This window comes from Ranitomeya imitator, chromosome 10 (assembly GCF_032444005.1).
Source record: "Ranitomeya imitator isolate aRanImi1 chromosome 10, aRanImi1.pri, whole genome shotgun sequence".
NCBI classification, from domain to species: domain Eukaryota; kingdom Metazoa; phylum Chordata; class Amphibia; order Anura; family Dendrobatidae; genus Ranitomeya; species Ranitomeya imitator.
The window spans coordinates 144,544,122-144,556,698 of NC_091291.1; the positions used below are offsets into that span (position 1 = coordinate 144,544,122).

The 12,577-nt window shown below is 56.3% G+C and overlaps 1 protein-coding gene across 12 annotated transcripts in view; it reads left to right on the plus strand.

Moving 5' to 3' along the window:
- Window positions 1-8,541, plus strand: part of LOC138651732 (CMP-N-acetylneuraminate-beta-galactosamide-alpha-2,3-sialyltransferase 4-like) — a 230,505-nt gene extending 221,964 nt beyond the window's left edge. For 11 of the 12 annotated variants that reach the window (XM_069742160.1, XM_069742168.1, XM_069742162.1 and 8 more), the window contains 4 exons: window positions 1,011-1,200; window positions 1,443-1,595; window positions 5,184-5,327; window positions 7,030-8,541. In XM_069742160.1, the coding sequence (XP_069598261.1) occupies window positions 1,011-1,200; window positions 1,443-1,595; window positions 5,184-5,327; window positions 7,030-7,116 (574 nt within the window). In that variant the 3' untranslated portion in view covers window positions 7,117-8,541. Of the gene's footprint in view, window positions 1-1,010; window positions 1,201-1,442; window positions 1,596-5,183; window positions 5,328-5,477; window positions 5,605-7,029 lie in introns of all 12 variants that reach the window. The other variant, XR_011315523.1, reaches the window with a different exon arrangement.
- Window positions 8,542-12,577: the final 4,036 nt, after the last annotated feature.

The window sequence follows — 12,577 nt, forward strand, 5'->3', positions numbered from 1 at the left end:
GCCAGAGATCAGGGGCCCGCCGCTCACACCAGAGATCAGGGGCCTGCCGCTCACACCAGAGATCAGGGGCCCGCCGCGCACGCCAGAGATCAGGGGCCTGCCGCGCACACCAGAGATCAGGGGCCCGCCACTCACACCAGAGATCAGGGGCCCGCCGCTCACGCCAGAGATCAGGGGCCCGCCGCGCACGCCAGAGATCAGGGGCCTGCCGCGCACACCAGAGATCAGGGGCCCGCCACTCACACCAGAGATCAGGGGCCCGCCGCTCACACCAGAGATCAGGGGCCCGCCGCACATGTCAGAGATCAGGGGCCCGCCGCTCACACCAGAGATCAGGGGCCCACCGCTCACACCAGAGATCAGGGGCCCGCCGCGCACGTCAGAGATCAGGGGCCCGCCGCTCACACCAGAGATCAGGGGCCCGCCGCTCACGCCAGAGATCAGGGTCCTGCACATAAACTAGAACTCCCAGGTTCTGCGCGCACACTACAGATGGCGGGTCCTATGCACGCACTAGAGATTGGGTTACTACGCACGTTATAGAGATTGGGGTTCCTACACATGCGCTAGAGATTGGGGGTCCTGCGCATGCGCTAGAGATTGGGGGTCCTACTCACGCGCTAGAGATTGGGGTTCCTGCGCACACTCTAGAGATTGGGGTTCCTACGCATGTGCTAGAGATTTGGGTTCCTGCGCACGCGCTAGAGATTGGGGTTCCTGCGCACACTCTAGAGATTGGGGTTCCTACACACGCACTAGAGATTGGGGTTCCTACGCACGCTCTAGAGATTGGGGTTCCTACGCACGCTCTAGAGATTGGGGTTCCTACGCATGCGCTAGAGATTGGGGTTCCTTCACACGCGCTAGAGATTGGGGTTCCTTCACACGCGCTAGAGATTGGGGTTCCTACGCAGGCGCTAGAGATTGGGGTTCCTACGCACCGTAAAGATGGCGGATTTTGCATTTACACGTGTACTTCCACATATTTGATCTAACACTTTCTTCACCAGACTGAACAACGCTCCGGTCCACAATTACGAGAAGGATGTGGGCAGTAAGACTACCATGCGCTTCTTCTACCCAGAATCTGCTGACTTCGACCCCCAGACGGACAACAACCCGGATACATTGTTGGTTCTTGTGCCGTTTAAGCCTCTGGACATTCAATGGATGAAGATTATCCTGAATAATGAGAAAAGGGTGCGCTGTAGTCTGACAACACTGCGCTCTGCCCCTCATTAGTAGTCGTCTATGACATCACTACGCTCCGCCCCTCATTAGTAGTCATCTATGACATCACATCTCACAACTACCACGTCAGTTAGTAAACGAGGGGTCCGTAGCGTAGTGTAATCCTCGTCCACGCTTTCCCACCCATATGAAGGCTGTGCGTGTCGGGTCAAGCCCACAAAGTCCTCACTCCTGTTTTCTTCTTTTTCCAGGTTCATAAAGGATTTTGGAAAATGCCTCCTATAATTTGGGAGGTGACCCCTCAGAACACGCGGATCCTAAACCCATATTATATGGAGGTGACCGCCACCAAAATCCTGGGCGCCATCGCCAGTGAGCAAAAGACCGCCAAGAAAACAAAAGCGGTAAGAGGTGCAAAGGCGGGATGACGTAGGGGGGTGTGGGCGACGGGGACCCTCACACCGTGGACCCCCTGTAGGATTCTGCTGTTTTCTGCAGATTAGATGTCAGTTATAATAAATGCCCCTGAAGTTATAAATCTATAATATTTTCACTTTTAAGCAGTTTTCCTAGAATGTATCGAAGATGTTTGTGCAACAAAAGCTACAAGAAAATCCACACGAGCTGCTTGCTTTCATTAAATATAATCATTGCTGTTTGTACAGGAAGCTAAAGATCAGACCTTCTACTCACAGGGGAGGTTTAGCTACAATTGTATCCAACCAGCCTGAACTATGCAGTACCTGCACTGATACATTGTGTGTGTTGTACTTTACAGAGATTGTTTGGACTGGATCCTTTATAACAGACCTCCCTCTGTGAGGAGTGTTTGGGCTGATCAGCCTTTTAGTTATTCAATGACAGCAAGCAGAGATCTTTGACATTCTAATTGTTTTTTCTAAGGGTACCGTCACACAGTGGCATTTTGATCGCTGCGACGGCACGATCCGTGACGCTCCAGCATCGTAACAATATCGCTCCAGCGTCGTAGACTGCTGTCACACTTTGCAATGTACGACGCTGGAGCGATAATTTCATGACGTATGTGCGATGTAGAAGCCGTTGGTTACTATGCGCACATCGTATACAATATCGTGCACACCTTTGTTACACCATGCGATCATGCCGCCACAGCGGGACACTAGACGACGAAAGAATGTTCCAAACGATCTGCTACGACGTACGATTCTCAGCGGGGTCCCTGATCGCAGGAGCGTGTCACACAGCGAGATCGTAAGGATATCGCTGGAACGTCACGAATCGTACCGTCGTAGCGACCAAAATGCCACTGTGTGACGGTACCCTAAGTGAAAAACAAAGTTTATAAGTAGCCACAGAACTTTCCAGTGTGCAGTAATGAACATGTATTTACTTATTCATAGTAAAGTCAGAATTTACCAAAATACCAGCAGTGTGTGCTGTGTCCTGCAGGGAAGGTGCGCTGTGCTGCAGGGAGGGCGCTGTGCTGTAGGGAGGGCGCTGTGCTGCAGGGAGGGTACTGCGCTTCAGGGAGGGTGCTGCGCTGCACGGATGGTGCTCGGATGCTGGGAGGGAGCTGTGCTGCAGGGAGGGAGCTGTGCTGCAGGGAGGGCGCTGTGCTGCAGGGAGGGCGCTGTGTCCTGCAGGGAGGGCGCTGTCCTGCAGGGAGGGTGCTCTGCTGCAGGGAGAATGCTGTGCTGCAGGGAGGGTGCTGTGCTGCAGGAAGGGTGCTGTGCTGCAGGAAGGGTGATGTGCTGCAGGGAGGGCGCTGTGCTGCAGGGAGGGCGCTGTCCTGCAGGGAGGGTGCTGTGCTGCAGGGAGGGTGCTGTCCTGCAAGGAAGGTGCTGTCCTGCAGGGAGAGTGCTGTGCTGCAGGGAGGGCGCTGTGCTGCAGGGAGGGTGCTGTGCTGCAGGGAGGGTGCTGTCCTGCAGGGAGGGTGCTGTCCTGCAGGGAGGGTGCTGTCCTGCAGGGAGGGTGCTGTCCTGCAGGGAGGGCGCTGTCCTGCAGGGAGGGCGCTGTCCTGCAGGGAGGGCGCTGTGCTGCAGGGAGGGCGCTGTCCTGCAGGGAGGGCGCTGTCCTGCAGGGAGGGCGCTGTGCTGCAGGGAGGGCGCTGTCCTGCAGGGAGGGTGCTGTCCTGCAGGGAGGGTGCTGTGCTGCAGGGAGGGTGCTGTCCTGCAGGGAGGGTGCTGTCCTGCAGGGAGGGCGCTGTGCTGCAGGGAGGGCGCTGTCCTGCAGGGAGGGCGCTGTCCTGCAGTGAGGGCGCTGTCCTGCAGTGAGGGCGCTGTGCTGCAGGGAGGGCGCTGTGCTGCAGGGAGGGCGCTGTCCTGCAGGGAGGGCGCTGTCCTGCAGGGAGGGCGCTGTCCTGCAGGGAGGGGGCTGTCCTGCAGGGAGGGCGCTGTGCTGCAGGGAGGGGGCTGTCCTGCAGGGAGGGCGCTGTCCTGCAGGGAGGGCGCTGTGCTGCAGGGAGGGCGCTGTCCTGCAGGGAGGGCGCTGTCCTGCAGGGAGGGCGCTGTGCTGCAGGGAGGGTGCTGTCCTGCAGGGAGGGTGCTGTGCTGCAGGGAGGGTGCTGTGCTGCAGGGAGGGTGCTGTCCTGCAGGGAGGGTGCTGTGCTGCAGGGAGGGTGCTGTCCTGCAGGGAGGGTGCTGTCCTGCAGGGAGGGTGCTGTGCTGCAGGGAGGGTGCTGTCCTGCAGGGAGGGTGCTGTCCTGCAGGGAGGGTGCTGTGCTGCAGGGAGGGTGCTGTCCTGCAGGGAGGGTGCTGTCCTGCAGGGAGGGTGCTGTCCTGCAGGGAGGGTGCTGTCCTGCAGGGAGGGTGCTGTGCTGCAGGGAGGGTGCTGTCCTGCAGGGAGGGTGCTGTGCTGCAGGGAGGGTGCTGTCCTGCAGGGAGGGTGCTGTCCTGCAGGGAGGGTGCTGTCCTGCAGGGAGGGTGCTGTGCTGCAGGGAGGGTGCTGTCCTGCAGGGAGGGCGCTGTGCTGCAGGGAGGGCGCTGTCCTGCAGGGAGGGCGCTGTCCTGCAGGGAGGGCGCTGTGCTGCAGGGAGGGCGCTGTGCTGCAGGGAGGGCGCTGTGCTGCAGGGAGGGCGCTGTGCTGCAGGGAGGGCGCTGTGCTGCAGGGAGGGCGCTGTCCTGCAGGGAGGGCGCTGTCCTGCAGGGAGGGCGCTGTGCTGCAGGGAGGGTGCTGTCCTGCAGGGAGGGCGCTGTCCTGCAGGGAGGGCGCTGTGCTGCAGGGAGGGCGCTGTGCTGCAGGGAGGGCGCTGTCCTGCAGGGAGGGTGCTGTCCTGCAGGGAGGGTGCTGTGCTGCAGGGAGGGTGCTGTCCTGCAGGGAGGGCGCTGTCCTGCAGGGAGGGCGCTGTCCTGCAGGGAGGGCGCTGTGCTGCAGGGAGGGCGCTGTGCTGCAGGGAGGGTGCTGTCCTGCAGGGAGGGTGCTGTCCTGCAGGGAGGGCGCTGTGCTGCAGGGAGGGCGCTGTGCTGCAGGGAGGGCGCTGTGCTGCAGGGAGGGCGCTGTCCTGCAGGGAGGGCGCTGTCCTGCAGGGAGGGCGCTGTCCTGCAGGGAGGGCGCTGTGCTGCAGGGAGGGCGCTGTCCTGCAGGGAGGGTGCTGTCCTGCAGGGAGGGTGCTGTCCTGCAGGGAGGGCGCTGTGCTGCAGGGAGGGCGCACAGGGAGCCAGTAAAACTTACCAGTAGTTGGCTTCCTATTAGCTGCAGATCCCCAGACCTGGAATAATGCTGCACAGCCAGATGACTGACTTTCATGCAGGTGCCTCTTGCAGTTGGCATGACTCATATTAAACTAATGATAATTTAAAGGGAATGGTCCAGTGCGACGTACCGACGTTCCTATGTGATGTCTTATCAGAACCAAACTTGTAGGTGCAGTCGCATCGTGTAAATGTCTCCTCCACCAGCAGAATCACTGTGTTACGGGAAAATGTCATGTGACTACTTCCGCCCCAGCGGATAGGCTGATGCCGCTCCCGCGACTTTGAGGACAGGGTCTTACATCATCTTCTCTCCTCCAGAAACCCACCACGGGCATGCTGGCCATCACCTTCGCCCTCCACTTCTGTGACCTGGTGGACATTGCCGGATTTGGTTATCCCGCCTTGTCCAATAAGAAGCAGCCGATTCATTACTACGAGAAGGCGACGCTGAAATCCATGGCGGTAAGTGAGGGTGCGCCACGGATCAGGGGCGTAACGGGAGGCACCAGGTCTCAGGGGCCACGACCTCCTCCATAGCAGGTGGAGTTGTGCAGTGTGATGATGGACTGCACGGGCCGTACACTCAGCTTCACAATTTCTGATTGCTGTCAGTGAACGGACACCTCCATGGTCTCATCCTAATCGGCTGCAGGACATGGAGCGGAGACAAGGTAGAGACGCCCGCACGTGTCCGGATGGGATCAGGGCCGGATATTAGCCCCTGGGAAAGCAAGCAGAGGTATTGAAAATGGCGGATAATTGAAACATGGAGCACTTGATACAGCAGCGATCGCCATGTGTGCAGGAACCTGGAGACCGTATCACACAGAATTAGATACAGCAGACAGTATCACACAGGATTAGATACAGCAGACAGTATCACACAGGATTAGATACAGCAGACAGTATCACACAGGATTAGATACAGCAGACAGTATCACACAGGATTAGATACAGCAGACAGTATCACACAGGATTAGATACAGCAGACAGTATCACACAGGATTAGATACAGCAGACAGTATCACACAGGATTAGATACAGCAGACAGTATCACACAGGATTAGATACAGCAGACAGTATCACACAGGATTAGATACAGCAGACAGTATCACACAGGATTAGATACAGCAGACAGTATCACACAGGAGAGGATTAGATACAGCAGACAGTATCACACAGGATTAGATACAGCAGACAGTATCACACAGGAGAGGATTAGATACACAGCTCAGCAGACAGTATCACACAGGATTAGATACAGCAGACAGTATCACACAGGATTAGATACAGCAGACAGTATCACACAGGAGAGGATTAGATACAGCAGACAGTATCACACAGGAGAGGATTAGATACACAGCTCAGCAGACAGTATCACACAGGATTAGATACCGCAGACGGTATCACACAGGATAGGATCGGATACACAGCTGAGCAGACAGTATCACACAGGATTAAATACAGCAGACAGTATCACACAGGATTAGATACAGCAGACAGTATCACACAGGAGAGGATTAGATACAGCAGACAGTATCACACAGGAGAGGATTAGATACACAGCTCAGCAGACAGTATCACACAGGAGAGGATTAGATACACAGCTCAGCAGTCAGTATCACACAGGATAGGATTAGATACAGCAGTATCACACAGTATAGGATTAGATACATGGCTCAGCAGACTGTATGGTACATGGTAGGATTAGATACATTGCTCAACAGATGGTAGGGTACATGGTAGGATTAGATACACGGCTCAGCAGATGGTAAGGTACATGGTAGGATTAGACACAGGGCTCAGCAGACTATGGTACATGGTAGGATTAGATACTTGGCTCAGCAGATGGTAGGGTACATGGTAGGATTAGATACTTGGCTCAGCAGATGGTAGGGTACATGGTAGGATTAGATACTTGGCTCAGCAGATGGTAGGGTACATGGTAGGATTAGACACAGGGCTCAGCAGACTATGGTACATGGTAGGATTAGATACTTGGCTCAGCAGATGGTAGGGTACATGGTAGGATTAGATACTTGGCTCAGCAGATGGTAGGGTACATGGTAGGATTAGATACTTGGCTCAGCAGATGGTAGGGTACATGGTAGGATTAGATACGGTGACCTCCAGCATGTTGTCACATCCCGTTCTTCTTCCCCAGGTTTCCGGACATAACATCACAATAGAAGCGATTGCAATAAGGAACCTCCTGCAGCAGCAGCTCATTCACAACCTGACCTACTTCTGAGGGTCCTGGATACGTCTGAGCCCCCTGTGCTGGGCGGACAATGTGCTGGACATGTGCACCTGGCAGACGCTGTACGGACTGTGCTTGTACCGAGCTTCCCCTGCAGTGGATGGATGGAGGGAGCGGCTGGCGCACTGCAGAGGGGCTGGCTCACTGCGGGGGGGCTGGCGCACTGCGGGGGGGCTGGCTCACTGCGGAGGGGCTGGCTCACTGCGGAGGGGCTGGCGCACTGCGGAGGGGCTGGCTCACTCTGGAGGGGCTGGCGCACTGCGGAGGGGCTGGCGCACTGCGGAGGGGCTGGCTCACTGCGGAGCGGCTGGCGCACTGCGGAGGGGCTGGCTCACTGCGGAGCGGCTGGCGCACTGCGGAGGGGCTGGCTCACTGCGGAGGGGCTGGCGCACTGCGTGGGGGGCTAGCACACTGCGGGGGGGCTGGCACAATATGGCATGCTCTGCAGCGGATCAGGTGATGGACTTGTGATACTCACTGAAGTGTTGACTAAACTCTTAATTTAATTTTTTATAGATTTTTTTATCTTAAAAGGACAGAATCGTATAATATTTATTTTAGACTTTGGCGCCATTCGTGCCATGACATGAAGAACCAGGATGATGGTGGATTATTTCTTCCCCCCTCTGGGATTTTGGGGCTTCTTTGCCATCTTGGATCCTTTTTTCTTTTTTTTGATGCAGTTTTCACCTTTCATGTTTAATATTTGTAAAATATGTGACTTTCCCTGATTGGACGAGCCGGAGGACGGGGCAGGACCCCGAGCTATGTGCCAATGTTCTCCAATCCTTGGGTACAAATATTAGGATGTGGGAGACGTTGGCCTTCATCGCACCGAACACGGGGGTCCTTGACGTCTCCCTCAATAATATGCTGCTGCTTCTATGTTTAACCCTTTGTCTGTCTCCTTTTGGTAGAATTGGAAGAGAATTCCATATTGGCAGCCCCACAATCTTTTCAGGGGCCCCTGTACGCCCAGTGCCTTGATTTATTAGTCATTTTCATGTGTAGAATGATGATAAGATGCAGCGATGTATGTAATAAGCCCATGGCCGTGTGCGGCCCCCACTGCTGCGCTCATCACCTGATTGGCTATAAAGCTGCTCCTGGCCGGCTCTGGGGGACTCGACCCGACCCCAGCCAGTATTCTGTGCAGTGGAGAGATCTGGGGGCTCCGATCTCCCCAATAAAGAGAAGCAAAGTTTACCCCCTTTAAGGAGACATTTTGCCTCCCATATTTAGTGCCCCCTGCTGGTCTGAAGCAAAGATCCCACATCCACTGCAGGTGCATTTCGCACATTGACATCATGTTTTGGGGGCGACTTCTCTTTCTTTTCTACCAAACTTATGTCTTTTTTTTAACTCCATAATGAAAAAAGGCAAAAAATTAAAATATAAAAACAAATACAAAGCTTGTTCCGGTGTTTGAGTCATCCGATACCAGCTGCGCTCTGCGCCACACGGCTCCTCCGGCCGGGATCATTGCATGAGAGGTATTTTGCTTTTTGTGTCCCTTCACTCCCCGTCCATGTTTTACCCACGAGGCTGCGTCCACTCACTTTGGCCAGAAAAACTGCATCAGCGCTGAGATACCGGATTCTTCACTGCTGCGTGATTGTGCCGAAGAGCCGGGAACTGTCTGCAGCGACTCGGGAGTGTTGTGGGTTTTAGCTGCAGCCTCGAGGCAACATGGAGGCCAAACATTTCAGTGCACCTTCCCACCTGCTCATTTTCCATTCAGGTCCATCCTTCTCTGCCCTATGGAACCAGAGCTGTCAATCAAAGAATAGAGGCGGTAGAACATAGAGGGAAACCGAGCAGGTGGGTACGGAGAGCCTGGGCTTTGTGGTAGGAGATAGAGGGAAACCGAGCAGGTGGGTATGGAGAGCCTGGGCTTTGTGGTAGGAGATAGAGGGAAACCGAGCAGGTGGGTACGGAGAGCCTGGGCTTTGTGGTAGGAGATAGAGGGAAACCGAGCAGGTGGGTATGGAGAGCCCGGGCTTTGTGGTAGGAGATAGAGGGAAACCGAGCAGGTGGGTACGGAGAGCCTGGGCTTTGTGGTAGGAGATAGAGGGAAACCGAGCAGGTGGGTACGGAGAGCCCGGGCTTTGTGGTAGGAGATAAGCAGGTGGGTACGGAGAGCCCGGGCTTTGTGGTAGGAGATAAGCAGGTGGGTACGGAGAGCCCGGGCTTTGTGGTAGGAGATAGAGGGAAACCGAGCAGGTGGGTACGGAGAGCCTGGGCTTTGTGGTAGGAGATAGAGGGAAACCGAGCAGGTGGGTACGAAAAGCCCGGGCTATGTGGTAGGAGATGGGGGGAAACCGAGCAGGTGGGTATGGGGAGCCCGGGCTTTGTGGTAGGAGATGGAGGGAAACCGAGCAGGTGGGTACGGAGAGCCCGGGCTTTGTGGTAGGAGATGGAGGGAAACCGAGCAGGTGGGTACGAAAAGCCCGGGCTATGTGGTAGGAGATGGGGGGAAACCGAGCAGGTGGGTATGGGGAGCCTGGGCTTTGTGGTAGGAGATGGAGGGAAACCGAGCAGGTGGGTACGAAAAGCCCGGGCTATGTGGTAGGAGATAGAGGGAAACCGAGCAGGTGGGTACGGAGAGCCTGGGCTTTGTGGTAGGAGATGGAGGGAAACCGAGCAGGTGGGTACGAAAAGCCCGGGCTATGTGGTAGGAGATGGGGGGAAACCGAGCAGGTGGGTACGGAGAGCCTGGGCTTTGTGGTAGGAGATAGAGGGAAACCGAGCAGGTGGGTACGGAGAGCCTGGGCTTTGTGGTAGGAGATGGAGGGAAACCGAGCAGGTGGGTACGGAGAGCCTGGGCTTTGTGGTAGGAGATAGAGGGAAACCGAGCAGGTGGGTACGGAGAGCCTGGGCTTTGTGGTAGGAGATGGAGGGAAACCGAGCAGGTGGGTACGGAGAGCCTGGGCTTTGTGGTAGGAGATAGAGGGAAACCGAGCAGGTGGGTACGGAGAGCCTGGGCTTTGTGGTAGGAGATAGAGGGAAACCGAGCAGGTGGGTATGGAGAGCCCGGGCTTTGTGGTAGGAGATAGAGGGAAACCGAGCAGGTGGGTACGGAGAGCCTGGGCTTTGTGGTAGGAGATGGAGGGAAACCGAGCAGGTGGGTACGGAGAGCCTGGGCTTTGTGGTAGGAGATAGAGGGAAACCGAGCAGGTGGGTACGGAGAGCCCGGGCTTTGTGGTAGGAGATAGAGGGAAACCGAGCAGGTGGGTATGGAGAGCCTGGGCTTTGTGGTAGGATATGGAGGGAAACCGAGCAGGTGGGTACGGAGAGCCCGGGCTTTGTGGTAGGAGATAGAGGGAAACCGAGCAGGTGGGTATGGAGAGCCCGGGCTTTGTGGTAGGATATGGAGGGAAACCGAGCAGGTGGGTACGGAGAGCCTGGGCTTTGTGGTAGGATATGGAGGGAAACCGAGCAGGTGGGTACGGAGAGCCTGGGCTTTGTGGTAGGATATGGAGGGAAACCGAGCAGGTGGGTACGGAGAGCCTGGGCTTTGTGGTAGGAGATAGAGGGAAACCGAGCAGGTGGGTACGGAGAGCCCGGGCTTTGTGGTAGGAGATAGAGGGAAACCGAGCAGGTGGGTATGGAGAGCCTGGGCTTTGTGGTAGGATATGGAGGGAAACCGAGCAGGTGGGTACGGAGAGCCCGGGCTTTGTGGTAGGAGATAGAGGGAAACCGAGCAGGTGGGTATGGAGAGCCCGGGCTTTGTGGTAGGATATGGAGGGAAACCGAGCAGGTGGGTACGGAGAGCCTGGGCTTTGTGGTAGGATATGGAGGGAAACCGAGCAGGTGGGTACGGAGAGCCTGGGCTTTGTGGTAGGATATGGAGGGAAACCGAGCAGGTGGGTATGGGGAGCCCGGGCTTTGTGGTAGGAGATAAGCAGGTGGGTACGGAGAGCCCGGGCTTTGTGGTAGGAGATAAGCAGGTGGGTATGGGGAGCACGGGCTTTGTGGTAGGAGATGGAGGGAAACCGAGCAGGTGGGTACGGAGAGCCTGGGCTTTGTGGTAGGAGATGGAGGGAAACCGAGCAGGTGGGTACGGAGAGCCCGGGCTTTGTGGTAGGAGATGAGCAGGTGGGTACGGAGAGCCCGGGCTTTGTGGTAGGAGATGAGCAGGTGGGTACGGAGAGCCCGGGCTTTGTGGTAGGAGATAAGCAGGTGGGTATGGAGAGCCCGGGCTTTGTGGTAGGAGATAAGCAGGTGGGTATGGGGAGCACGGGCTTTGTGGTAGGAGATGGAGGGAAACCGAGCAGGTGGGTACGGAGAGCCCGGGCTTTGTGGTAGGAGATAAGCAGGTGGGTACGGAGAGCCCGGGCTTTGTGGTAGGAGATAAGCAGGTGGGTACGGAGAGCCCGGGCTTTGTGGTAGGAGATAAGCAGGTGGGTACGGAGAGCCCGGGCTTTGTGGTAGGAGATGAGCAGGTGGGTACGGAGAGCCCGGGCTTTGTGGTAGGAGATAAGCAGGTTGGTATGGAGAGCCCGGGCTTTGTGGTAGGAGATGAGCAGGTGGGTACGGAGAGCCCGGGCTTTGTGGTAGGAGATAAGCAGGTTGGTATGGAGAGCCCGGGCTTTGTGGTAGGAGATGAGCAGGTGGGTACGGAGAGCCCGGGCTTTGTGGTAGGAGATAAGCAGGTGGGTATGGAGAGCCCGGGCTTTGTGGTAGGAGATAAGCAGGTGGGTATGGAGAGCCCGGGCTTTGTGGTAGGAGATAAGCAGGTGGGTATGGAGAGCCCGGGCTTTGTGGTAGGAGATGAGCAGGTGGGTACGGAGAGCCCGGGCTTTGTGGTAGGAGATAAGCAGGTGGGTACGGAGAGCCCGGGCTTTGTGGTAGGAGATAAGCAGGTGGGTACGGAGAGCCCAGGCTTTGTGGTAGGAGATAAGCAGGTGGGTACGGAGAGCCCGGGCTTTGTGGTAGGAGATAAGCAGGTGGGTACGGAGAGCCCGGGCTTTGTGGTAGGAGATAAGCAGGTGGGTACGGAGAGCCCGGGCTTTGTGGTAGGAGATAAGCAGGTGGGTACGGAGAGCCCGGGCTTTGTGGTAGGAGATAAGCAGGTGGGTATGTAGAGCCCGGGATTTGTCAGCACAGAATGACTGTTCAATCTGAGTGTCTACAAAAAACAATTAAATAGCAGCCTGTGCGCCCAGACCGATCTATTACTGATTGTTGTGTATACATCTGAGGCGCGGCCGCCGCTCTTAACAGGTGATTAAATGACGCTGAACCGCTCGCACATCGCCAATCACTGACGGTCTAACTGGTCTGAATGCAGCTATGATCTCATTCATCGTCCCCTTTTTTTGCTCACATTTGTTTTGTCTTTGGGGGTGTGGCTGCTGGATGATTGCGCTGATTCACCCAATTGTGTTTTTGTCGGCCTCGTGTTGTTTCTGATTCAGAGTTATCTCACTATAATAATGGTAATTGCAGC